Source organism: Muntiacus reevesi, chromosome 7 (assembly GCF_963930625.1).
Source record: "Muntiacus reevesi chromosome 7, mMunRee1.1, whole genome shotgun sequence".
Taxonomy (NCBI): domain Eukaryota; kingdom Metazoa; phylum Chordata; class Mammalia; order Artiodactyla; family Cervidae; genus Muntiacus; species Muntiacus reevesi.
Window position 1 is genome coordinate 64,691,920 of NC_089255.1, and position 27,162 is coordinate 64,719,081.

At 41.0% G+C, this 27,162-nt stretch overlaps 1 protein-coding gene across 3 annotated transcripts in view; it reads left to right on the plus strand.

Annotated features, from left to right (window-relative positions):
* The window catches only part of SAMD4A (sterile alpha motif domain containing 4A), a 224,201-nt gene that overhangs the window by 125,189 nt on the left and 71,850 nt on the right, over positions 1–27,162 (plus strand). For all 3 annotated transcript variants that reach the window (XM_065941860.1, XM_065941861.1, XM_065941862.1), the window contains one exon: positions 10,511–11,029. In XM_065941860.1, coding sequence (XP_065797932.1) covers positions 10,511–11,029 — 519 coding nt within the window. The remainder of the gene's footprint in view (positions 1–10,510; positions 11,030–27,162) is intronic.

A 27,162-nucleotide genomic window follows, 5' to 3' on the forward strand; every position in this document is an offset into this window, starting at 1 on the left:
GGTATTTAAACACATTCTTTGTCACTCCAAGAATCATTGGGACAGTTTCCCAATTCTCATGGACTTTAATTATAGCTCTTTCAGGATTTTTTTTTTTTTTACTACTCATATGTCACCAGTTTATACATTATAAATCATTAGCTTTTGCCCACCTAAGACATCCAGTAAACTCTTATCTCTGCCCCTTATCCAGAGGAATAATAGAGGAAATATTTTGAAGGAGTAATAGAGGAGAGTTGACAGAAGAGACTAAACCTTGTTCTTGGACTTCTGTTTTCTAGACTGTCTAACTGGCTAGGGTGATATTGGCGTGAATAATAATAGAAACTGCATCATGGATGTGATTGATTGAACATTTTGAGGATTCCTGGGTCTCCTCAATGAGGAGAATCCCTTGAATACACATCTCAGTAAAGGCCCCTTTTCCCTGGAAAGTGGTGTGTATGCTACAAAGAAGGCCAGTGGGCAACTGGTCAGGACCTGCCATTCCTGTCCCAAGTCCCTGCATGCCTGCTTGGCTTCTATTTGAAGGTGGAGATTCTCTTTTTTTTTTTTTTTTTTTTTAATATTATTTTATTAGTTGGAGGCCAATCACTTTACAACATTTCAGTGGGTTTTGTCATACATTGACATGAATCAGCCATAGAGTTACACGTATTCCCCATCCCGATCCCCCCTCCCACCTCCCTCCCCACCCGACTCCTCAGGGTCCTCCCAGTGCACCAGGCCCGAGCACCTGACTCATGTATCCCACCTGGGCTGGTGGTCCGTTTCACCATAGATAATATACATGCTGTTCTTTCAAAACATCCCACCCTCACGTTCTCCCCCAGAGTTCAATAGTCTGTTCTGTACTTCTGTGTCTCTTTTTCTGTTTTGCATATAGGGTTATCATTACCATCTTTCTAAATTCCGTATATATGTGTTAGTATGCTGTAATGTTCTTTATCTTTCTGGCTTACTTCACTCTGTATAATGGGCTCCAGTTTCATCCACCTCATTAGAACTGATTCAAATGAATTCTTTTTAACGGCTGAGTAATATTCCATGGTGTATATGTACCACAGCTTCCTTATCCATTCATCTGCTGATGGGCATCTGGGTTGCTTCCATGTCCTGGCTATTATAAACAGTGCTGCAATGAACATTGGGGTGCACGTGTCTCTTTCAGATCTGGATTCCTCAGTGTGTATGCCTAGAAGTGGTATTGCTGGGTCATATGGCAGTTCTATTTCCAGTTTTTTAAGAAATCTCCACACTGTTTTCCATAGTGGCTGTACTAGTTTGCATTCCCACCAACAGTGTAAGAGGGTTCCCTTTTCTCCACACCCTCTCCAGCATTTATTGCTTGTAGACTTTTGGATAGCAGCCATCCTGACTGGCGTGTAATGGTACCTCATTGTGGTTTTGATTTGCATTTCTCTGATGATGAGTGATGTTGAGCATCTTTTCATGTGTTTGTTAGCCATCTGTATGTCTTCTTTGGAGAAATGTCTGTTTAGTTCTTTGGCCCATTTTTTGATTGGGTCATTTATTTTTCTGGAAATGAGCTTCAGGAGTTGCTTGTATATTTTTGAGATTAATCCTTTGTCTGTTTCCTCATTTGTTATTATTTTCTCCCAATCTGAGGGCTGTCTTTTCACCTTACTTATAGTTTCCTTTGTTGTGCAAAAGCTTTTAATTTTCATTAGGTCCCATTTGTTTATTTTTGCTTTTATTTCCAATATTCTGGGAGGTGGGTCATAGAAGATCTTGCTGTGATTTATGTCGGAGAGTGTTTTGCCTATTTTCTCCTCTAGGAGTTTTATAGTTTCTGGTCTTACAGAGATTCTCTTGTTAGCACCTGGCGATCCTCCCCTAAGAGGTTGACACAGTACTACCTAGAAAGCAGGGGAGTAAACCCTGGGCCATGAGGAGGGACCTCATGTACTCAGAGGGACAAGATGTACTCACAGTCCATATAATCAGCACAGGAAGGGCTCCACAGGAAGACACATCATAATCAGAAACCACTTGTTAAGTTGCCCTGAAAAATCATCATCCTCATGGAATCTAGAAATCCCTCATCTGTATGATCAGTTCATCCTCTCCCTGAAGGTACCTGGAGTGCTATCATAGTCAAAAGGTTGTTTGGTGAGCGGATAACCAGGATAAGGGACACAGTGAGGGGAGCGTTTAGTGGCAACAGATGAACTTCATGAAGAGTCCAGCTCAGAATGAGGATGACTTTCCTCAAGGACAGAACTACTCAAAGCCAAAGGGCTAAAACTTCCTTTTTCCTAGAGGGGCACTTGGATGGGTGTATTAGTTATCTTTACCCCAAACTTAGAAGCTTAATGTTAATACAACAATAAATGTGTTATCACACAGTTTCTCTGGATCAGGAGTGTGACTCAGGGTCCTTCAAGATGTTCTCTGGTATATAATCACCTGAAGGCTTTGCTGGGGCCAAGAATTCAGTTTCCAAGTTGGTACTGCTGTTGGTAGCAGGACTTTGTTCCTTCCCATCAGACCTCCCTCCCTATTGAGTTGCTTGAGTTTCCTCCCAACATGGCTGCTGGCTCCCCCCAGAGTGACTCACCCAAGAGAGAGCAAGGGAAAAGCTGCAAACCCAATCCGTGAAGTCACACCCTATTGCTTCCGCTATTAACACATTCCATTGGATAGAAGTGATTCACTAACTACAGCCTGCATCTAGAAGGAGTTGATTGGCTCCACCTTTTGGAGAGGACTGTCAGAGACATAGTGGACATATTTTAAAAACACAAAAGGTACACTGTCCTCTGTAACTTCTTTTTTTCTATACTTCCACAGCTGACCCAACTCTTCTGTTGATTCATGTATTCTTTTAATGTTTCTACATTATTATATTTGTAAATATAATTCACACATAAATGATTCATATGTAATTGCATGCTATATAATTATATTTTAGTGTATTATATAATTACATATCTATTATATAATTATATATGAGTATATAATTATATATGTAGTATATAATTAGTTATGTATTATAAATATTAATGTATTTAGCTTATAGCCAAGCTCCTTGAGCATGATAGTCATTATGTATCTTTATGCTAATTTGCATACCTCATTCTGCCTCCTCACTAGCTGGAGAACCTGAGGCAGGTTACTTGACCTCTCTGTGCCTCTGTGTCCCCATCCATAAAATAAGGCTGTAATAGGACCTGTCTCCTAAGCTTCATTTGAGGATTAAATGAGGAATTGCATACACAGAGCTTCGAAGAGTGCCTAGCACATAGAAAACTTTGAGTACTGTTAGCTGTCGACATGGCAGCCAGAGCAGTGGCAGAAACAGTCTGATCCAGTTGGCCGTCAGAAGGCCATCATATGTCCATGTTCCCAGAGGCAGTAAATAAAAGTCATAGCTGTCTTCTTGGCCACGCCATAGCCCCACGGCATCCAAGCAGCCCTGTCCCAAAGGTAGAGAAAGAAGCATTTCGGGCCTGGAAGGGACCAGGGTCAGCAGGTTTTGGTTTTCTTTTCCTCTTTGCTGTGCTTGTTCCTCCCCTGGATCCCAGGCTAATCCCTGGCAGAGCGGGCTTACATGGAAATCAGAGGTTCACTTTGTACTCTGAGTCCTATTTCCATTTTGTTTTTGTTCCTGATTTTTTTTAGGCTGACCTTTGTGGAAGGGTAGACTACCCAAACAGGGAAGTGACCTCACAAAAAGCTAGGGAGTTCCTTAGCCTCATGGATTTGTATTAAAGTTTGTTCCCAGATTTCATTTTTAAACATCCATTTTCCAGGGTATACACTGGCTACATGTGATCAACGTTGGCATCAGGCATAGATTCACCTTCTTCTCAGGCCCTTTTGCTTGCCAGTGACTCTTCAATTCCTTGGGCTTAACGAATAGACTTTATCTTCATCCTAAGCATATCCATAATTTAAAACATGCCGGGTGTTTGCTGGAAATGTATCGATGAGAAAATTAGAATTGGTGATTTCTTCATCTCCTAGAGCAACTTTAAAAGAAAGGCTATATACTTACTGGAATGCACAAGGGTTGTCTTGCATCAGGTGGCAATTTGCTAAATATAGAGTCAGGAACCTTGGAGGGACCTGCTGAGGTCATCCGTGCCCTCCCACCCGCCTTCCCCATCTGAGTGTCTCTAGCCCTGTGCTAGCCAATTTAGTAGCCACCAGCCACACAGGGCCTCTGGGCATTTCAGCTGTGGCTCACCCAGGCTGAGGTGTGCTGTCAGTGGCAGAGTACACCGTGGATTAAAAAAAAATTAGTTGATGTACAATATTGTGTAAGTTATAGGTGTACAATAGATTGATTCACAATTCTTAAAGTTCACACTCTACTTGTAGTTATTATAAAATATTGGCTATATTCCCGTGTTGTATAAGATATTCTTGTAGCTTATTTTACACATAATAGTTTGCAGCTTTTAATCTCCTACCCCTGTACTCCCCCTTCCCCTTCCTTCTGCCCATGGGTAACCACAAGTTTGTTCTCCATATCTGAGTCTGCTTTCTTTTTCTAATATTCACTAGTTTGTCCTGTTAAAGATTCCACATATAAGTAATAGCACACAGTATTTGTCTTTCTCTGTTTGACTTATTTCACTTAGCATAATAGCCTCCAAGTCCACCCATGTTCATTCTTTTTTATGGCTGAGTAGTATTCTATTGTATATACACCACATCTTCTTTATCCATTAGTCTGTTGATCAACAGTTAGATTGCTTGCACACCTTGAAAACTGTAAGTAATGCTTCTGTGCACATTGTGCATGTATCTTTTCAAATTACTATTTTTGGGTGTTTTTTTTTCAGATATATACACAAGAGTAGGATTTCTGGATCGTATAGTAGTTCTATTTGTAGTTTTTTGAGAAAGCTCCATACTGTTTTCCATAGTGGCTGCACCAGTATATATTCCTACCAACAGTGTACAAGGATTCCCTTTTCTCCACACCCTCACCAACTTTGGTTATTTGTAGTCTTTTTGATGATAGCCATTCTGACAGGTGTGAGGTGATATCTCACTGTGGTGTTTTTTTACATTTCCCTAATGATTAGCAGTATTGAGCATCTTTTCTTGTGCCTGTTGGCCATTTGTATTTCTTCTATGGAACAATGTCTATTCAGTTCTTCTGTCCATTTTTTAATTTCTTTTGATGTTGAGATGTATGAACTGTGTGTATGTGTGTGTGTGTGTGTGTGTGTGTAAATTAACCCTTTATTGGTCACATCATTTGCAGATATTTTCTCCCATTCAGTAGGTTGTCTTTTCATTTTGTCAGTGGTTTCCTTTGCTCTGCAGAAGTTTAATTAGGTCCTGTGTATTTTATTTTCACTTGCATTTCCTCTGCTGTCGGATGGATCCAGAAAAAATAGTGCTGTGATTTATGTCAAAGAGTGTTCTGCCTAGGTTTTCTTCTAAGAGTTTAATCATTTCTGGTCTTACATTTTTGGTTTTTAATCCATTTTGAGTTTATTTTTGCATATGATATTAAAGAATGTTCTGATTTCATTTTTTCACATGTAGCTGTCCAGTTTATCCAATGCCACTTATTAAAGAGAGTGTCTTTTCTCCATTGTATATTATTGCTTCCTTTGTTGTAAATTAATTGACCATATGTGCATGGGTTTATTTCTAGACTCTATCCTGTTCCATTGATCTATGTGTCTATTTTTGTGCTAGTATCATACTTTTTTGATTACTATATCTTTGTAGTATAGTCTAAAGCTAGAGTGGAGAAGGGCATTGCAACCCACTTCAGTATTCTTGCCTGGAGAATCCTGTGGACAGAAAAGCCAGCGGGGCTACACGTCCATAAGGTTGCACAGAGTTGAACACTACTGAAGTGACTTAGCACGCCTGCCCACTGGGAAGTCAGGGAGTATGATTCCTCTGGCCCTGTTCTTTCTCAAGATTGTTTTGTCTATTCAGGGTCTTTTGTGTTCCCATACAAATTTTAAAATTATTTGTTCTAATTCTGTGAAGATATCATTGGTATTTTGATAAAGATTGCACTGAATCTGTAGATTGCCTTTGGTAATATGAAGTGTACCCAGGATTTTGAAGACTTAGTACAAAGAAAAGAATGCAAAATGTTTCATCAATAATTTTATATTGATTGCAAGTTGAAATAATAATATAATGATATATATAACTGTATAATGGTTAAATAAAATTTATTTCATCTCTTTTTATTATTCTTTTAATGCTGTTGTTGTTGTTTAGTTGCTAAGTCATGTCTGACTTTATTTATTTCATCTCTTTTTATTATTCTTTTAATGCTATTGTTGTTGTTTAGTTGCTAAGTCATGTCTGACTCTTTTGTGACCCCACGGACTATAGCCTGCCAGGCTCCTCTGTCCATGGGATTTCCCAGGCAAGGATACTGGAGTGACTTGCCATTTCCTTCTCCAGGGGACCTTCCCGCCCCAGAGATAAAACCTGCATCTCCTGCACTGGCAGGAGGATTCTTTACCACTGAGCCATCAGGGAAGGCCCCTTTTAATACTAGAAAATTTTCAATTATACATGTGGCTTGCATTCTATTTCTGTCTGACTGTGCTTTGCTGGAGCATCTATCTCTGTTCTTCAAGCCCCCAAGATGGAAGTTGTAGAGCCTTCCTTGGTAACTCTTCTGTGTCTTTTGTCATGCTGGCGCTTCACTTACTCTCCACATCCAATCTTTTTCTCTCATGCTTCAGTTTGAAGACTTCTGTTTCAAGTAGTTGACCATCTATCTCCTTATAAAATCCCTACTTGAAAAAAGTAAAGCATCTCTTCATATTCAGTTATAAGCTCAACAACCCCATTATTTTTCACCTTTTCACTTTCTACCTCTTCCAACTCTGATAATTTTTTGAAATTTTATTTTATTGAGGGGTAGTTGATTTACAATGTTGTGTTAATTTCTGCTATACAACAAAGTGGTTCAGTTTTACCTACATGTACATTCTTTCTTCATATTCTTTTCCATATGGGTTGTCACAAGATATTGAATATAATTTCCTGTGCTAAACAGTAGGATCTTGTTGTTTATCCATTCCATATATAAAAGTTGTATCTGCTAATCCCAAACACTCAATCCACCCTTCTCCTCCTCACCCTTGGCAACTCGAAGTCTGTTCTCTGAGTCTGTTTCTGTTTTGTATGTAAGTTCATTTGTGTCATATTTTAGATTCCACGTATAAGTAATGTCATATGGTATTTGCCTTTCACTTAGTATCACAGTCTCGGAGTCCATCCATGTTGCTGCAAATGGCATTATTTCATTCTTTTTTACGGCTGAGTAGTATTCTGTTGTGTGTATGTACCACATCTTTATCCATTCATCATTTGATGGACATGTAGGTTGTTTCCATGTCTTGGCTATTGTGAATAGTACTGCTATGCATACGGGTACACATATTTTTTTTAAATTATATTTTTGTACAAGCACATGCCCAGGAGTAGGATTGCTCGGTCATATGGCAACTCTATTTTCAGTTTTTTGAGAAATCCCCATACTCTTTCCCAGAGAGGCTGCACCAACTTACATTCCCACCAACAGTATAGGAAGGTTCCCTCTTCTCCACACCTTCTCCAGCATTTGTTATTTGTAGACTTTTTTAATGATGGCACTTCTCCTGGGGGAGGTGGTACCTCATTGTAGTTTTGATTTGCATTTCTCTCATAATTAGTGATGTTGAGCATCTTTTCAAGTGCTGTTGTTCTGCTGTGTGTCTTCTTTGAAGAAATGTCTATTTAGGTCTTCTTTCCATTTTTAATTGGGTTGTGTGTTTTTTGTTATTGGGTTGTATGAGCTGCTTGTGTATTTTGGAAATTAAGCCCTTGTCAGTCACATCATTTGCAAATATTTCTCCCAGTCCGTTGGTTGTCTTTTTGTTTTGTTTATGGTTTCCTTTGCTGTACAAAAGCCTGTGCGTTTGATTAGGTCCCATTTGTCTATTTTTGCTTTTACTCTATTGCCTTGGGAGACTAACCTAATAAAACACTGGATGATTTATGTCAGAATGTTTAGCCTGTATTCTCTTCTAGGAGTTTTATGTTGTCATGCCCCATGTTTAAGTCTTTAAGCCATTTTGAGTTTATTTTTGTGTATGGTAAGAGGGCATGTTCTAACTTCATTGATTTACATGCAGCTGTCCAGCTTTCACAACACCACTTGCTGAAGAGATAGTCTTTTCTCCATTGTATATTCTTGCCTCCTTTGTTGAAGATTAATTGACCGTAGGTGTGTGGGTTTGTTTCTGAGGTCTCTATTCTGTTCCGTTGATCCATATGTCTGTTTTTGTGCCAATACCATGCTGTCTTGATTACTGTAACTTTGTATCAATTCTGATAATAGTTACTGGCCTTTCCTGGATCATCTCTGGCCTCTATTATTTTTAAAACTTGGTATCGGAAACCACCCAACATGACTCTAACGTGGGCCTGACTAAGGCAGAGACAAATAGAAGGAATTATTTCTATCATCAAGTACTTGACTGTGGTCTTTTTGTTACATTACCTCATTTAATCCTGTAACACAAGGAGGGGCAGGTGCTGTTGGTAGCACTCTTGACTGATGAGGGAGTTGAGGCTCAGAGAGGTTGAGGAACTTACCAAAGTTCCATTGCCGATTAAGTGGCAGAGCTGGGATTTGTGTGCCTGACTCTGAAGCCCACATTCTTTTATGACATACCATGCCTTCCTCCCTTGATACTGTTCTTTGAATATATCCCTTCGTCTTGAGAGGCCTTATCATTCGCAGCTGGTGCATTTGCAGCTCATGGTCAACACTGATTCTTGAGCTTGGTCTGATGTGTTTGTGCCTCACTAGAATTATGAACCCCTTCTGCTAAATTCCAGAAATGCCTTTTCAACCTTGCAGATACTTTGTGAAAGCGCTAGCCCTTATACAGTCATCGTGGGCCAGAGTTCGAGTCTTTAGGTATTAGGAATGACTTTTCTGGCAAGGAGCTTTCTTTTCTATCATCCCAGGTCCCATGGATAACTATCAGTCTGCAGAACAAACTACTTCTCAAAGGCAAAGTGTACTGTTAATCCATGTTTGTGTGTGTATGTGTTCAGTTGTGTCCAACTCTTCGCAACCCCATGGACTGTAGCCCGCCAGGCTCCTCTGTCCATGGGATTTTTGCCAGACAAGAATCCTGGAGTGGTTTGCCATTTCCTTCCCCAGGGGATCTTCCTGACCCAGGGATCTAACCCATGTCTCTTGCATCTCCTGCATTGACTGGTGGATTCTTAGCACTGGTACCACCTGGGAAGCCCCTGTTTAGTTACTCCATGTTACTAACATTACCATTACCTAAGCCATGTTTACCTAAAGGCAAGAAGTTTATGTTTTGAGTAGTTAGGAATAAGAGGAATTCCTTTTAAGAGTGTTGAAAGCATTCTCATGGATGAACCTTGAAGAGATTATGCTAAGTGCAATATTCTTGTCATAAAAGGGCAAATACTGTTGGGTTGGTCAAAAAGTTCATTTGGGTTTTTCCATAAGATCTTAAGAAATATCTGAATGAACTTTTTGTCCAACCCAATTTACCCAATTTATATGAGGTAACTAGAGTAGTCAGATATATAGAGACAGAAAGTAGAAGAATGGTCATCAGGGGTTGTGGGTATGGAGAATGAGGAGTTAGTGGTTCATGGATATGGAGTTTCAGCTTGGGAAGACAAAAAAAGATCTGGATGTAGATAGTGGTGATGGGTGTACCACAGTGTAAATGTACTTAATGCCACAGAACTGTACACTTAAAATGGTTACAATGGTAAATATTAAGTGTATTTTAAAAGTATATTTTACCATAATGAAGATAACCAAACAGATCTTCTATACTTAAAGAAAAATAGCTTGCTTAGCATGTGTGATCAGAGATGCCACTGGACCCATCTTGGGTCCATTGTTGATCCTAGCTTTGAGGTCACAGTTGATTTCTGAGTCAGCTTCTCATGAGGAAGGTGCAGGCTTCACCCACATGAGGGGCATCTTTCTTTTCCTGATAGATTTCTCCATCCAGGAGGTTTTACCCACTTCACACAAATGCCCTTCCCAGGGCTCCAACCACTTTCCAGGGATGTCTAGGGAAGGGAAAGCAGCCTTGCCTTCGAGGACTGTACAATATGGACCCTTAATTATACTCGTTTTTCCATGGAGATCTTCTTATTCCTTATTCCCCTATCTGAGGGTATGCCTAGACTTTCCTAAGAAATAAAATAGCTGTAAATTGTATTCATTTGTACCAAAGTGGTCATAGCCTCTTTGGAGACCTGCATTAGAGTTAGATTGAGCACCCAGGCATCTCAGAGCGTTAAGTGTTTCACTGAAGTCAGTACCCCTTGACAACCTCAGGTCAGTTCTCCACTCGAGGCAGAGGCTGTTTTGAGAAAATTTAGCCGGGGTACCTAGATTGAGACTCCAGTCCCCAGAAATTCTCTTCATACAGTGTGGCGCTTGGTGCCATGGTAAGTGTATTTGCTTATTTGCCCTGCCTATTTTCCTTTTCAGGAATCATTAACCAATGGCAACAGGAATCCAAGGATAAAGTGATTTCCCTCCTGTTAACTCACCTGCCTTTGCTGAAGCCAGGAAACCTCGACGCAAAAGTAGAGTATATGAAACTGCTGCCCAAAATCCTGGCACACTCCATTGAACACAACCAGCACATCGAGGAGAGCAGGCAGCTGCTGTCCTATGCTTTGATCCATCCGGCCACTTCGTTGGAAGACCGCAGTGCTTTGGCCATGTGGCTGAACCACTTGGAGGACCGCACTTCGACCAGCTTTGGCGGCCAGAACCGAGGCCGCTCGGACTCTGTGGATTATGGGCAGACACACTACTATCACCAAAGACAGAACTCCGATGACAAGCTTAATGGGTGGCAGAACTCTCGGGATTCTGGGATTTGCATCAACGCCTCCAACTGGCAGGACAAAAGTCTGGGGTGTGAGAACGGCCACGTGCCCCTCTACTCATCTTCATCCGTCCCCACCACAATCAATACGATTGGAACCAGCACAAGTACAAGTAAGTCCCCCGGCAGCCCTTTAGTGCAGTCTGGTTTGGTGACTTGCTGTGTGTGGCATGTCCTGCTGGGAATGTCTGCTCTGGGCACCCCGTAACCCTGGGAGAGAAGGGCTGATTGGAATTGGCTGCGGGAAAGGGCTCTTTGGACCCCGTGTTTGTTGTTCTTTCGACTCCTGAAAGAGAAAAATCCTGGGCAGGTAAAAATGATTGATGGTTTAAATTTGGGTTACAAATAGACCAAAAAGAAAAAAAATTAAATACAAGATTAAGTGGTGAAAGAAGGAAACTTCCGCTTTCCACAAACAGAAATGCCTTCACCCAGTACCTTTTACCTGGGGTTTTTGGATTTGCCAAGACATTGAGTTCCCGTGTGATGCTCTATACCTGATTCTAACCCATGTTTAACCAGACAGCCTCATGGGCTTTGTGCATTTTCTTTTCTTTTTCCACTTCTTTTTTTTTTTCTTTTCCTTTCTTTCTCTCTTTTTTCCCCCTTCCTTTCTTTCTCTCTCTCTTTTTTTTTTTTAATTTCACCCTGGAATGTTCCCTCCCTTGCATCTCCTTGTCTTAATCCCCGGTTGTCAGGGTCACTTTTCCTCCTGACCAGGGGGAGCAGGTTTGCTAACTGAGAATGCTGCTCTGTCTGTGGCCTGGTGTGGATGCTGTGGCCTTCTCTCGCTCAGTCTAACCCCTTAGGAGAGGTGGGGCAGGAATGGCTTTGCCAGAGGGGAGAGCAGAGGGCAGCCCTCTGCTCTTTGGACACTAAAGGAAAGTGCTCTGCCCACAGATGGGACCAGGCCTGGGTCTGGTGGCTCTCTGTGGCTCCCCACTTAGGCTGAGCAAAGTGGCACGCATGCTACTGGCACTTCTGTAAAGTGACTGCGTGGGAGCGTGGCCCACCACTAAAGAGAATTCCCTGATACTAGTTTGCATGTCTCTCTGAAGGCGGCGTCAGGCCCGAGATAACTTTCTTGGGGAAAAGCTTTCGCAGTTAGACTGTGTGTGCCTGTCAACAGACAGGAACCCCCAATGAAAAGATCTGAGAGTATGAAGAATTGGCAGTGACAGCTTCTTGGCCTCTGCCTCCACATGGATCTTGGGGCTAATGGGCCTTTTTAAATGGCTTTCTTAAATGCGTAAGTGTGTGGAATTTTCACTACATTGATTGAAATAGTACTTCAGTGAAATAATCAAAGAAATACTTAACAGACTGCTTTGATAATGCCACAACACAAGGTTTTAAAATTCTTTTGTCCATTTTCACATTTAGATATTGATAACTTGCATATTTGGGGAATTAGGTGATAATTGCGTCATTAATTTATTGTGTAAGAGGTTCTGTGACAGTTTTTTTCACAGACTAGTAATCCAGGAAACAGTTTCACTAACCTCCGTGTGATGGAAAGTGATGGCTTGAACTATTCAAACAGACACATGCAGGCTGAGACTACAGAGCTTCTTGGCCCGAGTTTCCTGGGTTAGTGGCAGAATCTAGTAATTGTTTCAAAATTCTTTGATAGTTAGGAGAGATGCAAGCTCTGAGCTGCCTGCCCTCTCAAAACTTGGTCTTTTGTGTTTTAAGGGGCTGAGTTTTCTGTCGTCTATCGTGCAATTAGTCTGGGGTCATCACATTCCCATCTCTGCTGATGTAAGACATTTTTGTCAGGTCTTGATAAGATTAGTACGTTTGAGATGGTTATCAGATTGTCACTTTTGTATTTCACTGTGGCTACCAAGCCCAGCAGATGGGAAGGAAATGCTTAGATGCTTGTCATGGTCTCCTAGGCCTTTGAGTCCAGTGTAGTACTTGAGCTGAAAAGAACTTGGAGATTTAAGAAGATAACTAGATTACATATTAGAAAAATATTACATATTACAAAAGATGTAATATTACATATTATTAAAAAAAAGACTACATATTACAAAAGGAATTAGAGACCTTTTTCCAGAGCATCAGTAAAGAAGATAAGAGCTCAGATCTTTCCTCCAGAAAGTTTCATTCAAACACTTGTATTTTAAGAACATCTCTTTTTTTTTTTTTTAAGAACATCTCTTAAACAAAACCTTAATGTCATTGCTTTACTCCTCTGCATTGCCGATAATGGCTAGATTGTGCTTATCCAAACTGCAGTCCTTTGGGTCATACATTCACTCAATGCTTCTATCAAATATCTCCTGAGCACCTAGGAGGCAGCTTGGCAAAGTGAACAGAAAAAAGACTTAGGTGTCACTGCTTCTTGGGTCCAAATCTCAGACCTGCAATTAGCTACCTACAACTCGACCAAGTTACTTCACCTCTCTGAGCAAGGTCACCACTTGCAAAATGGAAACATTCATGATATCTACCTGCGAGGGTTGTGGTAAGGGTAAATAAGATTATGTATGTGAATGCCCTGGCCAGGGCTGGCAACACTAAGCACTCAGTAAGTGTCTGCTAAATGAATGAGAGGGACTGGGTAAGACCATGAAAAGCAAAGCTCTAGCATTTACTGCCCTCTCCAGACTCTGTGCTCATTTGCATTGTACTTTTCCTGAGCCCAGGCCATGCGGAGTGGTCTAGGGGAACTTGGATATGCTATGACCATTTCACTGCACCTGAAAATGGTTTGGCCTTAAGGATTCAGATCACAAGATAGAAGAGTGCCAGCTTGTTTGGGAAAAAGCAAACAAGGTTGTTGGCTAAAAATGAGTGAGTGAGGTAGACAGGCATGGTAGAGGTTGCAGAGGTAATGGGGAGGGACAGATCGTGCTGAGTATTGTGGCTTGTTGCAAGGACTTTGACTTTTGCTCTAAGCAACCCCCTCAGAGGGTTTTTGGCAAATGAGTGATGTGATCTGGCTCATGTTTTAAGGGAATTATTTTGGTGCTGTGTTAAGAGTAGATTATACCAGGGCAAGGACAGAAACACAAAAACTAGTTAAGAGACGATTGCAGTAATCCAGGCAAGATATTGATTACTTGGACCAGGATGGCCCACAGTAGGAGGGGGAGAAGTGGTCAAGTCTAGATGTGTTTTGAAAGTACAGCCAACAGGATTTCCTGACAGAATAAATGAGTTGTCGGGGGAAGAATTCAAGAATGACTCCAGGGTTTTTTGCTTACAAAAATGTTGGAAGTTCAGTGTCCTGTATGGTGACTTTATACATCTGTTAGACAATCAGAGATGTCTAGTAAGCAGTTGGATATATGAGCATGCAGTTTGGGAGAGAAGACTGACCTAAGATAGACCTTTGGGTGTTACCAGCACATGGATGGTATTTAAAATTATGAAACTATGAGATAAGATCACCATGGTAGAGATGCAAATAGAGAATACTGGGGGCTGAGCCTGAGCACATCATCATGAAGACTGGGGAAAGGGGGAAGAAGCAGCAAATCAAGGAGCAACCACTGAAGTTGGAGAAAAGTCAAGTGTGTGTGTGTGTGTGTGTGTGTGTGTGTGTGTGTGTGTGTGTGTGGCAAGGCAATGAAGAAAAGATTTCAAGTAGGAAAAAGTGACTCAAATGCTACTGATAGGTCCAATAAAATGAGAACCAAGAAGTGATCATTGGATTTATCAAGAGAGAGATCTTATGAGAATGGACCCTTCATTGATCTCTTGGGGTAGTCCTTGCTGCTAAAAGAAACCAACCCACAGAAAAGTTTGTTTTTGACTAATCTAAAGTCCAGAACAGGTGTCCCTGATTGACATGTGACATTCTTCTAAGCAGTTATTCATTAACCCAGGCTCTTTCTGTCTCATGTCTCTGCCATCTTCACCACATGTAGCCCAAAGTGACCAGGCTTGTCAAACCACAGGAAGGAGAAAGAGATGGGCGAGGTCTTCTTGGGAATATTTCATGGACAGATCACCTTCATTCACATCCCATTGGCTAGAACTGTGTCACATGGCCACGTCTAATAGCAAGGGAAGTGGTAGATCTCGCTGTGTGCCCAGGAAGAAGAGGAAACAGAGAGTCAGAGGGGACACAGGCAAAAAGCACCTTGCCAACTACCACTAAATAAAATAACTACCACTGGGAAAAAAAAGAAATCTTAGAGATCAATTGGAAGTGCTTCACACATGATAGGCATTTAAGGGATGAAGACAGTTGAGTTAGTGATTCCAATGAGATAGGAGGCAATAAACTAACTATAAGCTTGATTTTGAATGTATATTGACTTTGAGAAGGTGCTTGCACATTGAGATGAAGAAAATGACGCATTAAAAAATAGATAGAACCATGCAAGTTGTTGAAGGAAGGGATTAAGATGAGGCTAAGAGTAGGAGGCAGTAACTATACCCTAATTTAATAAGAATCAACCTATTTTTATCCATTTATACAGAGGAGAGAGTGCCTTTTAGTGACTGCAGAAGTTAAATGAGATCTCATAGGATGTTTGAGCTGGGCCTTGTCCTCCATGAAATAAGAGAGGAATGGGTTGGGACCATTGAGAGTCTATGAGGCACCCTTTTGGATAGCATCAAGGTGTTTTAGACGAGAGGGAAGAATCTGCTTTCAGTACCTAGCTCTCTTTTTAAGGCTTCTCAGGGGTCTGATGACCGAGAGCAGGTTCTTCATCATGAGTCTGTGGGACCAAGGTATTGGCTGTCACAAATTATATACAAGTCTTAGTCAACTTTGTTTTCGCTCTCACAAGCAATTCCAAATGCAGCGTGCCTGGAGCCTGCCTTAGCACTTCTAAGGTTTTTTTCTGTGTCAAGTCTTCTATAGAAAAAGTAAATCTTCCAGGAAAAGGACCATCTAGGTTTTCTTAAGAGCCCACAGAATTATGCTGTGTAGAGGTCAGTGCCACCTCCATTGCCTCAGACTGACTTTCTAACCATTTTCTACGCTTCGCTGGTGGACTTTGACCTGGGGAAAAATTATGTGCTGCAGTTACAGATGAAAGGAGCTTGTTTTCATTCAAACTGTTGATAATACTTGATTTTTCTTAGCACGCTTTACATTTGGGTTTGAAAACATGCCAACCTTTGCTAGCCTCATCTGAGGTAAAAACTCAGAAACTTTGGATTGCAAAAATTATTCCAGAATGCTCCATCTGAGCTGCCCACTTCATCTACATTCTCATGGTACAGCTTGGAATCTCAGTATTTCTTTTTATTAGCCTCAGTTGACTTTTATGATAATAAAAGCTACACATTAAAAAAATTTAGTACCATAGCTTATGAAAAATAAATTAACAGTAATCACTGCATAGTATTTACTACATGCTGGGTACTCTCCAAAACCCTTTACATAAATATTAACTCATTGAACTTTTGTAGCCCCATGATGTGGCTAATATTGTTATCCCCATTTGACAGATGAGGAAACTAAGGCACAGAGAGGCTAAATAACTTGACCAATATCACAGACCATCTAAGTCATATGCCCCAAGTATGCTCGCTTTGCATTGACCCATGTAGCAGCATTCTGTGTCCAGTTCTTGGTTGACATCTTTGCCTCCCCTTCCTGATTATGAACCCCTTGGGAACAGGGGTTTTATCCTCTTTATCCTTCTTTCCTCACACCTAGAACACCCTCAGAAAGTCACAGAAATATTGGAGATGGCAGATTCCTGGCACGTATTCAGCTGTCATTCTCCCGTGGTAGAGCATCTCTTAGATAATGGTTGTGTCCTGCTAAGCCCAGATGTGGCCTCCACATCCTCCTCAATATGCACCTCAAGGCAGCCACTATAATTCAATAAGAGATGGCATGTGAGCTGAAGCCTGTCTGCCTGCCCTGCCAGAAACATTTGCTCAGCAGTAGGGACTTAATAAATTCCTGGGCTCACTACACAGATGTTCATGAAATTATCAAATTTCCAAAATATAGGAGAAAGTGTTCTTGGGAATTCACTAAATATTTAGTGATAATATTGATCATTTAGCATTCTGTCATCATCCTCACAGTGACATTTATCATTACTCCTCCTTTCTTTGTGACATGTTACCAACTTGATCTCAGTACTAATAGACCTTTAGTAACATACTGTGATCTTAATTGTGGAGGTGGTCATATGCATTTATGCAGGTGATAAGATGCACAAATTCATACCAAAGAAAATAGTGTGTACAAAATCTGCTGAGATCTGAGTAAGGTCTGTAGTCTCGTTAACAGTATTATGTTTGTGTCAGTTTCCTAGTTTCGTTAACACACTACAGTTGTGTAAAATATCGCCTTGGACAATGCTGGGGGAATGAGTACATGGGACCTCTCCCTGTAGTATTTTTGCAGTTTCTTATAGATCTGTAATTCTTTCAAAATTGAAAGTTAGAAAGTAAAAACTACCGAGGCATACTGGATATTTCTTGGGCTTTGATCTTGTTTCTCGACCTTCTTGTGGGGTCTAGGGTCCATCCCTTAATGGAAAGGTGGCTTTTGGGCCTCAGGGAGCCAATACCTAAAACAAAACTACTTCATCAGGCAAGGTAAAAAGTAGAGGTGATGTAGATCTCAGGAAAATTGGCTCCTTTGGGAACCCTGAATCTGCAATTTAAAAAAAAGTCTTTCAATTCCACCAGCCCCTTAGGCAGCCCAGGCCAGCTGTTTCAAAAATACTCATTTGGCTCAAGTCCTTCCTTTTCCCTCTGCTCTTCTCATTTTCTTACAAGGCCACCGTCTACTTCAAACTCATTCCAACTAGCCTGTAAAAAACCTTCAGGACACATATTCAAAGGGAGGAGAGAGACCACTCAGCTTTCAGAAGGTCTAATAAGAAGAGGTCTTGGCAAGTGGCCTCCTGGAAGCTGAAAAAAGGGGCAAGGTTTGGAGATCTCACTTCTATCTTGCTGGCTGTAGGTTATCTCCACCTAAGCCTTCGGAGCCACTGGTGTTACTGGAGTTCCTTTTTAAATTTTCATGGAATTATTTTGTCTTTTTAACAACAGATTTTTCTTTCTCAGTGGAAAATTTCTTCCTCCCCAAAATGTAGCCAACCTGGCATGCAACTGAAAAATTCCATTATTTCCTTAACCCCTCATTTGCTCTTCAAAGAGGTAACTCTAGTTGCTTTGCTTCCTTTGAGAAGCATTTGTAACAGCTGGCATGATATATTTTTAGCTTCAGCTTCCTTCCCTTTGGGGGAACCTTTTTTAAAATATGGCCCTGGCCTTCCTGATACTACATTGTAAAGATGGCTCAGTTAGATATCTCAGAGGACCCAATATTGCCACTGCCTGATCTTTGCCCATTTCCAAGAGTCCAAAGGTTTTACAGGACCTTGCTTTTCCTCCCTGTGTCTAGTGTTTGTTTTTTGGGACTTGGGAAGAAAAAAATCAGAAAAAAAGCACTGTAGTAAGCAAGAAGCCTGCTTGTTTTATTGTGCATCAGAGATCCCACAGCTTGGGAAAAGTCAAAGGCCTCCTTGGTACACGTGCCTTGGTTCATGAGGATGTGCCATCCAGCCCCTATTCGCAAGGATTTTTTTAGACTCTAATGACAGTGAGAGTTATTAAACACCAGATGAGCTACAGAGGAGGGCAGTAGTGTTTCTAATTCCCCACCGTACTTCAAAAATAGGATGGATTCTGGCTGGAATAAATGGCTTAAATTGGACTAGCCCGGAAGAGGGGAGGAAGGAGTTGAACAGGCTGGCTTCTTTTAGACTTTTTTTTGAGCTCTATAGTCTTAGGATTTCTATTATTTCACAAGATTTATAGTTATAAGCTCTCAAGTTAGAGTTTAGAGTTAGAGTTATAGGCTTAATCCATGAATAATGGGACCAAAAAAATCTTTTAATCTTGCTTTTTTTTTTTTTCTTTTCTCACCTTTAAGATTTCTGGGGACAAACTCAGGTTACACTGAGGAAAGATATATCATGAATGTAGCTTCTCTTTTTAAAAATTATATTTACTTATTTTTAATTGATTGATGATTGCTTTACATTTTGATAAGCTGTGCTGTGTGCTTCATCGCTTCAGTCGTGTCCCACTCTTTGCGACCCTATGGACTGTAGCCCACCAGGCTCCTCTGTCCATGGGATTCTCCAGCAAGAATACTGAAGTGGGTTGCCACATCCTCCTCCAGGGGATCTTCCCAACCCAGGATCTAACCCATCTCTCTTATGTCTCCTGCATGGGAGGCGGGTTCTTTAACCACTAGCACTACCTGGGAAGCCCCTTTGGTATTATTAATATTAAACAAATGAGAATCTTGAATTCCACGGTGACAGATGAGGATAAATTTCAGTAGAAGCAATTACTATTAATTCAGGGTATGTGTTCTAACTTTTAAACACTGCCATCCCCCTACCTACACCCTGGTCCTCAACATTCTTTTAGGTAAAATACAGTCTCGGGAAATCTCTGGTGTAAGTCAAATAAGAGAAGGGTATCAAGATGGGAAAGGGGACTTCCAAAATCTGGGAAATGCTATAAAGGATTTTTGAGGATGGAGAAAGGCTAAAACTCCCAACATGCCCTGAGGTAGTCATTCTTTGCCAAAATTCTGGACCATTCCCATAGACAAATTCCATGGCTACAATTAGATGTTAGAGCCACTGAGAGAATAAGATTTGCTTTAGAAGTTGGTTTCACAGTCAGCCTTCCTGAGATGCATCCTTTTGGAAGAGCCCAGCAAAATGTATATGGAACTAAAAAAGCTATAATAGATTATTTTATACTTTAGCCTTCTCCTTTGCACAGTAAGACATTACAATGCAAAGAGAATTATAAGGCTATAAGTGGCATTTTAGATATTCAAGTTTAGAGTATAGATGATGAGGCAGCCTTGATCAAAATTAAGAATGTGACTTTGAAGTATGATGACTTGGTTTTAAATTCCGGCCTCACCAATAAGTAGGTATGTGAGCATGGACAAGTTACTTGACCTCTAAACCTCCTTTCCTCATCTATAAAATGGGAATACATTTCAGTAGGCAAATAGATGGGGAAACAAAGGAGCAGTGACAGACTTTATTTTCTTGGGCTCCAAAATCACTATGGATGGTGACTCCAGTCATGAAATTAAAGATGCTTGCTCCTTGGAAGAAAAGCTATGACCAACCTAGACAGCATATTAAAAAGCAGAGACCTTACTTTGCTGACAAAGGTCTGTCTTGTCAAAGCTATGGTTTTTCCAGTAGTCATGTATGGATGTGAGAGTTGGACTATAAGGAAAGCTGAGCACTGAAGAATTGATGCTTTTGAACTGTGGTGTTGGAGAAGACTCTTGAAAGTCCCTTGAACTCCAAGGAGATCCAACCAGCCATCCTAAAGGAAATCAGTCCTGAATATTCATTGGAAGGACTGATGCTGAAGCTCCAATACTTTGAACCCCTGATGAGAAGAACTGACTCACTGGAAAAGACCCTGATGCTGGGAAAGATTGAAGGCAGGAGGAGAAGGGGATGACAGAAGATGAGATGCTTGGATGGCATCACCGACTCAATGGACATGAGTTTGAGCAAGCTCTGGGAGTTGGTGATGGACAGGGAAGCCTGGTGTGCTGCAGTCCATGGGGTCACAAAGAGTCGGACACAACTGAGCAACTGAACTGAACTGAACTGAGGCAACCTCTTAATTGGCTTTATCAGAGTTGGCAGTTAATGTGTTCATTACAATAGCCATTTAAAGCAGGGGATCATAGTAAAGGCTTAAGACTTTAAACATATTATTTTAGCGTAATATGTAAATCCATTTTCATGCCATCTTTTGTATAGTGCGATGGTCCTTTCTTTGAGAACAGAGTTTCTGACTGAGGCTGCTCTTTTGTGCATAAATCACACCCTTGGTGCATTATTGTCTGTGATTTCCTTAAAATGGAACTGGAATTTGACGACATTTCCAAAAACAGAGCGTAGAATCTTTCTAGATTCTGGCTTTCCTCTTTTACCTTATAGTTTTCTCACCAACACTGAATTCAACAGTAGATTTTTAAAAGTAAAACAATGAGTATTTCTAAAGCTTGTAACAAAGTTTTTGAGCAGTTAGCTTTTTTTGTAATTCATATGTCATCATTTCTGTTATACTTTTTAAAGTGATACATTTGCAATAGCAAGTACAACTAGGATAAATAGATTTTGGTACACCTGCAAGTCAGCTGATGGGAGCAGAAGTACACAAGTAAATTCTAGTCATCGAAGAGCCATGGGAATCCATGAGTAGTTGGAAGGGAATGGAGAGTACTGAGTGGTCCAGCAAATTGGGCAAGTGAAGATGAGATGAGAGCTTCTTAGGGTTGTGAGAATTAAATGAAAAATTGGCACTTGCCAATAGGGGGTGCTCAACAAATAATAGGCCTCATTATTGTTATTTCTGCACTAGTTGTTAAGCTGATACAAGTAAGCGGTTTTCACCCCCCAACCCAGGCTTGGCAGTAAACTCAGGTGAAACAGCCTTCCTAGGGCGGTTCTATAACACAGCTCTTCCGATAGATGCAATTGAAATGAAGATACTTTGCCGGCTTTGTAGAGAGCTGCCCTTCACAAATACATATAATCACCCCTAAGGATTGTTGCTGTGGTCTGTCTTCCTAAATAGCTTAAAATGGACCAGAAGAAAAAGAAAGAGTAAGAATAAGGCAAAATTTTGTTTTTGTTTCTTCAGGATCCATTGCTAACAGAAATAATTTTTTAAATTGGCAATAAGTGTAAAGATATTATTCAGATTTATTTAAATGATCCTTAAGTAACAGAAAAAGATTTATTTGTTTGTTTATTTTTGGCTGTGCTGGGTCTTCATTGCTGTGCGCAGGCTTTCTCTAGTTGCAGCAAGTGGGGTCCCTTCCCTAACTGCAGTACGCAGGCTTCTCGTTGCAGTGGCTTCTCTCGCTGCAGAGCATGGCTCTAGGCACTCGGGCTTCCATAGTTGTAGTGCGTGGACTCAGCAGCTGTGGCTCAGGGCTCTGGAGCACTGGCTCAGCGGTTGCAGTGCATGGGTTTAGTGGCCTCATGGCATGTGGGATCTTTCCAGAGCAGGGATCAAACCCATGTCCCGTGCATTAGCAGGTAGATTCTTACCCACTGGGCCACCAGGGCAGCCCCAGAATAAGATTTGACAGAGACAGATACAGGCTAGGGAAATGTGGCCAGTTCCAAGAGTGCAGAGTGTTTGGAAGAAAAGGTCAGTTGCCTAGGCAAGTCATTCCACCTGCAACTCGGTGTGGACTCTTGCACTCTTAGGAACTCGTCCTTCTTTATCAAGGCATGAGGTTGGATGACCCTGAAGGATCCTTGATAGTGCTTTCATTCTCTGCTTCTGGGGTAGAAACTGATTCATAGAGCACTGATGTTTGTACAGTGCTGTTACTTTGGGGTGAGCCAGAGGAGGAAAATGAAATGCCAACTAATGTGCTGGGCTAGTCTAAGAGAATTGGCGCCTGTCAAGGCCAGGAAGAGATCCTCCTGCTATATTCATCTTTAAATACACAGTCAGTGAGACCCTGATTGATTTTGGTCCCCCTCATTTTTAAAAGAATGTGAACACCAGTGATTGCTACCTGGACTGTGGAACTGGGAAGTCTGACAGACGGGTAGGGGAAGGTTAGTTTTTCACTCTCTCTTTTGAAGTGAGTACTGTGTTAGTGCCATGTATTACCTGTTAAAAATAAAAACATGCATACCTATAAAATGAAAATGATACAATGTCAGTGAAGAGGGAAAAAGATATTCTGAAAGAAAAGACAGGGTAATTTAGCCTGGAGCAATAATACTAAAAAAGGAGTGATTTTGTAATTTTGAAACATATTAGAGTTTATTAATATGAAAGGTACTGTCTTGAGTTCCTTGGTCTGTGTCATACAAAAAGAAAAGAAAATTTGCAAAAATTATGGGTAAAGATCTTGGTGATGATAAAACTCCATGGCATGTAGAATCCAAATGTAGATTTTCTATTCTTTCTGAGCTTAAGGAAAGAAAAAGAAAACCCAGAGGATCACCAGGTTCATTTGCCTGGTGCCTGCATCGCAAGTCACCTGTAATCCACTCTTGCTCTGTGGTTGCAGTGTCATCAGAATGGGATTTTTTTTGGAAGAAAGTGGACTGCTTGAAGGTCCGTTGTTTTAAGAGATCTGATAAATATTTGGCATGGTGTTGATCTTCCTGTGCCAGTAAGTCACACATCTTCACAGTGGGAGCAGGGAAACAGCGGTAGGATGCACTCTCAAAAGCTACTGCCCATTTTGAATTTAAACATGCACACACACACACACAACCACTTCTGCTATGCCCAAGTCAAAATAAATTAGGTGTATATTCCTCAGACCCAGTTTCCTGAGAGGCATTTGTGAGTAGCATCAATTGATAACTGTAGCACCAAAACTCCTACAGAGCCTGGAAACTCAATTCCTGTGGAAAAAGAATGACAGTAGCAAGTATTAAGAAACTTAGCTTACTCTCCTATCATTAGTATCAAGGTGAAGCATATGGAAGAGAACATATTCTATGCACAAGTATCATTTACATAGTGGGGATATTCTTTTAGAGTTGCCTGAAATGATCTTTTTTAATCAAATCATTTTTCCATGGACTAAAACTATGATTTGGAATGTCAGTTGCCTTGGCTTTTAGTCTTCATGAGCAGGAACTCTTAGAATCAGGTTAAGATACCCAGTTCTTGAGATTCTCAAAGTTAATAATCTATAAAAGGATTTTTAAATAAATACTGGAAGAATTTCATCACATAATTTTTTTTCCAATGGGTGCAATAGTCTTCTTCTCTGATTAGTAATTCAGAATGATTTAAGTGACTTTTTTGGTTTGGGTTTGCTGTTTTTAACAAGTCACACTTAGGTGGCTTTGGATGGGCAGGGCAGGTGGTTCTAATTCCAGCCTCCAGCTGTGTTTTAAACGGAGAAAATGTGGCCATCCCAAATACTTTCAGGAGCTAGAGAGAGAACTTGCTGAGAAAAGATGTGTACGTGAGGGCTCAGCTAGAATGCTGCCTGGTCTGCATCCACTGGGTGTGTTGGGAGGAAACTCAGGACTGCAGCGTGTCTGGAAAGTTGGAAGGATTTTGCAGTAGTCATTAGGCCTCAGGGAGATAGGTTGTGAGAAAGAAGATTATTCACACATGTTCATCATTATCCAAGAAATTATTGGGTACCTGCGATATTGTTATTAACTCTAGTAGGCTTAGCAGGATAATTTCAATATCCCACTGAATGTTATATATAAATATTATTCTAAAAGTCAGCGCTTACTACATGTACAATAATGGCATCTTTGTGTTTGTTTAATTTTGGCAAGGTAGGTCCAAATTGACCTGGAATTTCATAGCACTGTGGACTCCCCTACAAAGTCTGGGAGTTTCTGATTCCCAAGAATGCCTCTCATTTGGGTATGAGGGTGACAATGTGACTGAGGTCAGCCCATCCCTAAGTTGAGACCTGAGCTGTAGACCCTAAATTCAAGGTAAGCCTTGTCCCCTAGCTTGCCGCAGCTCAGGAATGAGTATTGTCGATACTCAGAGAAGGTAGATGTCTTACAAGCGAAGAAGTGTTGCTTGAAGACTTTGTTTTTAATCTGTGGGATTTGTGAGAAAGAATATAAAGCTGTGTACGATCACAGTTCTTTCCCAAATTTTCTGTTGGTGATGATCTCTCTTTCTGTTACTAGGGACAGCTGCATAATTTTTATCTGCTTCTAGAATTATTCTCTTGCTTCTCTTCCCCAGCCACTCCATCTGTATGCAGGTCAGAGAGCAGGCTAATTATGGGGTACTGGAGAAGCAGTTGCTCAGAGAAAAGCGCTCGTCTCGGGGAGCTCAACACCAGGGTCATGAGCGTGACCATTTCCATGTTCACATCCGCATGTTTGCCTGTGCACTGCCTTCCATCCTTTTGCAGTTGCACAAACCAACTTTTCGAATTCTTTACCAACTGAGCTATGAGGGAAACCCTTAGTAAGGTCAACACAAGAAATAAGTGCTTGTTCTTAAGACAGAGCAAGTAAAGGATTTCACTTTTATTTCTTGGGTCATCACACTAGAAAAACAGCTACCAAGTGGCCGAGAACAAAGATATGTTCCTATACTTAACCAAGGTTTTGTATTTTTGGCTGCCCCTGCACTGGCTTTGGAGCAAGAAGCTTTATACATTTAGGCGGTCAAACTCTCAAACTGGTGGACTGCTGAAATTTCTTGACCTAGGAGACTGCTTTTGCCGGCAGGCCAGTTTTTTCAACTCCTTCTTTTCAGGTATTGATTTACTTCCGTAGCTGTTGACACTGTGAAACATCTCTGGCACCCTAAATGGCACAGGCTGAGAAAGACAAGATGTTTTCTGGGGATATTTCACTTAAGAATCCTGATTTTGGGAACAGGGTGTGGAAAAATACCTTTACCCTCTGCCCCTCCCTCTTTTATATCAATCAGCTTAGATTCAGCCCCTTGGAATCATCTAGACTGGCAAAGATTTGGGGCCCTCAGCTGAGCTGTTGGAACTTGCTTGAAACACAGATTTATGTTCATCATAAGGAATGTATAAACTCCCAACACCGTGTCTTTCAAATGGGAACTTTGATGAAATTTCTACCTCAAATGAGTCCATGACAGTCATAAGGATCCCAGTAGGAACCCCATCCCTAACTCCATCACCAGCAGAGTTGGGTCTTCTTTGATGCTGGGAAAAGTTTGCTTTCCCTCAAGTCTCATAATTCCAAGATGAGTCACAGAGCCACAGAGGTCACCTAGTTTTTATGATTACAGGGAGAGCTGGGGCAAATGACCCCTTATTTCTCAGCATTCCCTCCTCTGTTATACTTTGGCTAGTTCAAGAACGCCTGCTGGTAGCATGGATCTGGCAGTGTTGCCAGTTGCACGGATGGCAGAATCAGAGTCCAGAAAGGTCTCAGGCATTATCAACTTGTAGTCCAGAGCACATGCTTTGAAGTCAGACCATCCTGGGTCTGACTGATTCCACTGATACCAGTTCTACTGATGACTAGCTGTGTGACCTTGGAGAGATGCCTTAATTTCTCTTGGCTTTGCTTTCCTCATATTAGAAGAGTGGGTAATAATCACCATCCATGAGTGATTGTGAAAGTCCTCTCTGGGTCTAAGTGCAATCCTCTTTTTTTCTGGAGAGATTTTACACTAACCCTCCTGATGGAAAAACGTGCTCCTTCAGTTCTAGGAAAATTTCTCAAATTTAAAAAATAATTCTCCCATTTTAATGAGGTAATAACTCTTCTCTTTTGATTCTCTAGTTTCCTTAACTTTCCTTATTTTTAATCTTTTTGCTCTACTTTTTTCATTCTTTTTGTTCTACTTTCCGGATGATTTCTATAACTTTATCTTCTAAACCTACTACATAATTTTTAATTTTTGCTATTTTTGAATTGCAAGTGTTCTTGTTCTTTGAGTGTTCCTTTCATATTGCATTCTGTTCTTGTTTCATGAATGCAAGCCTTTCCAATATATCTAAAGATGCTTCAGCTGTGTTTTGGAGTCTTTTTCAGCTCCCGACATTGTCTGTGCTTCTTTGAGTTAATTGTTCTATTTGTTTTGGACTCTTTATCTCAAGCAAGGATCCTTTCATTTAAGAGGAAGGCACTAGAATTTATGTATATGAATTTTACCACTGAGAGATCTGGTTGGCCCTGGCCAGGCTGTTTCTTGGGGAGTCACAGCTGTAATTCTTTTCTCATGAACTAGTCCATTTTCCCTAGAGAAATTATTTTCTCCTTCTGGAAGATATAGGTCTGGCTGTCTGGGTCCTGGGGGCTGTTAGGAGAAAAGTGCTAAGATGATAGGATTAGTTGCCTGGCTTTGTTGGGGGTAAGGGGAGAAAATCTAAGGTTGTCCCTGAACCTTACACATGCTCTCTACCAGCAATTCCCAGCTCCCCGCCTTCTGAGGTACCTGATCTTGGCGGCCTAAACTTCTTGGGAATTCTGCAGCGTGAACTGTCATGCTCCCATCACTGTGGGCATATGTGTCACCTTTCTTTGGTCTACTGAGTCAGTTAGCCTTGTGTCCTCCTGTTTCCCAGCTTCCAAAATTTTGTTGACTTCAGTGATCTACTGATGCCCAGAGTGATCTCCTGTCATCTCTGTCATCTTCTGTCTGCATCCTTGTCCTTGTGCATTTATGCCTTTGATGCCTTTTTAGTGAGTTTCTGGAAGAAACAGTAACATCTACATAAGTTGGAAATTTATTTTAACTCATTTATTTGTCTATTATCTATCTCCCCCATGTGATTATTAAT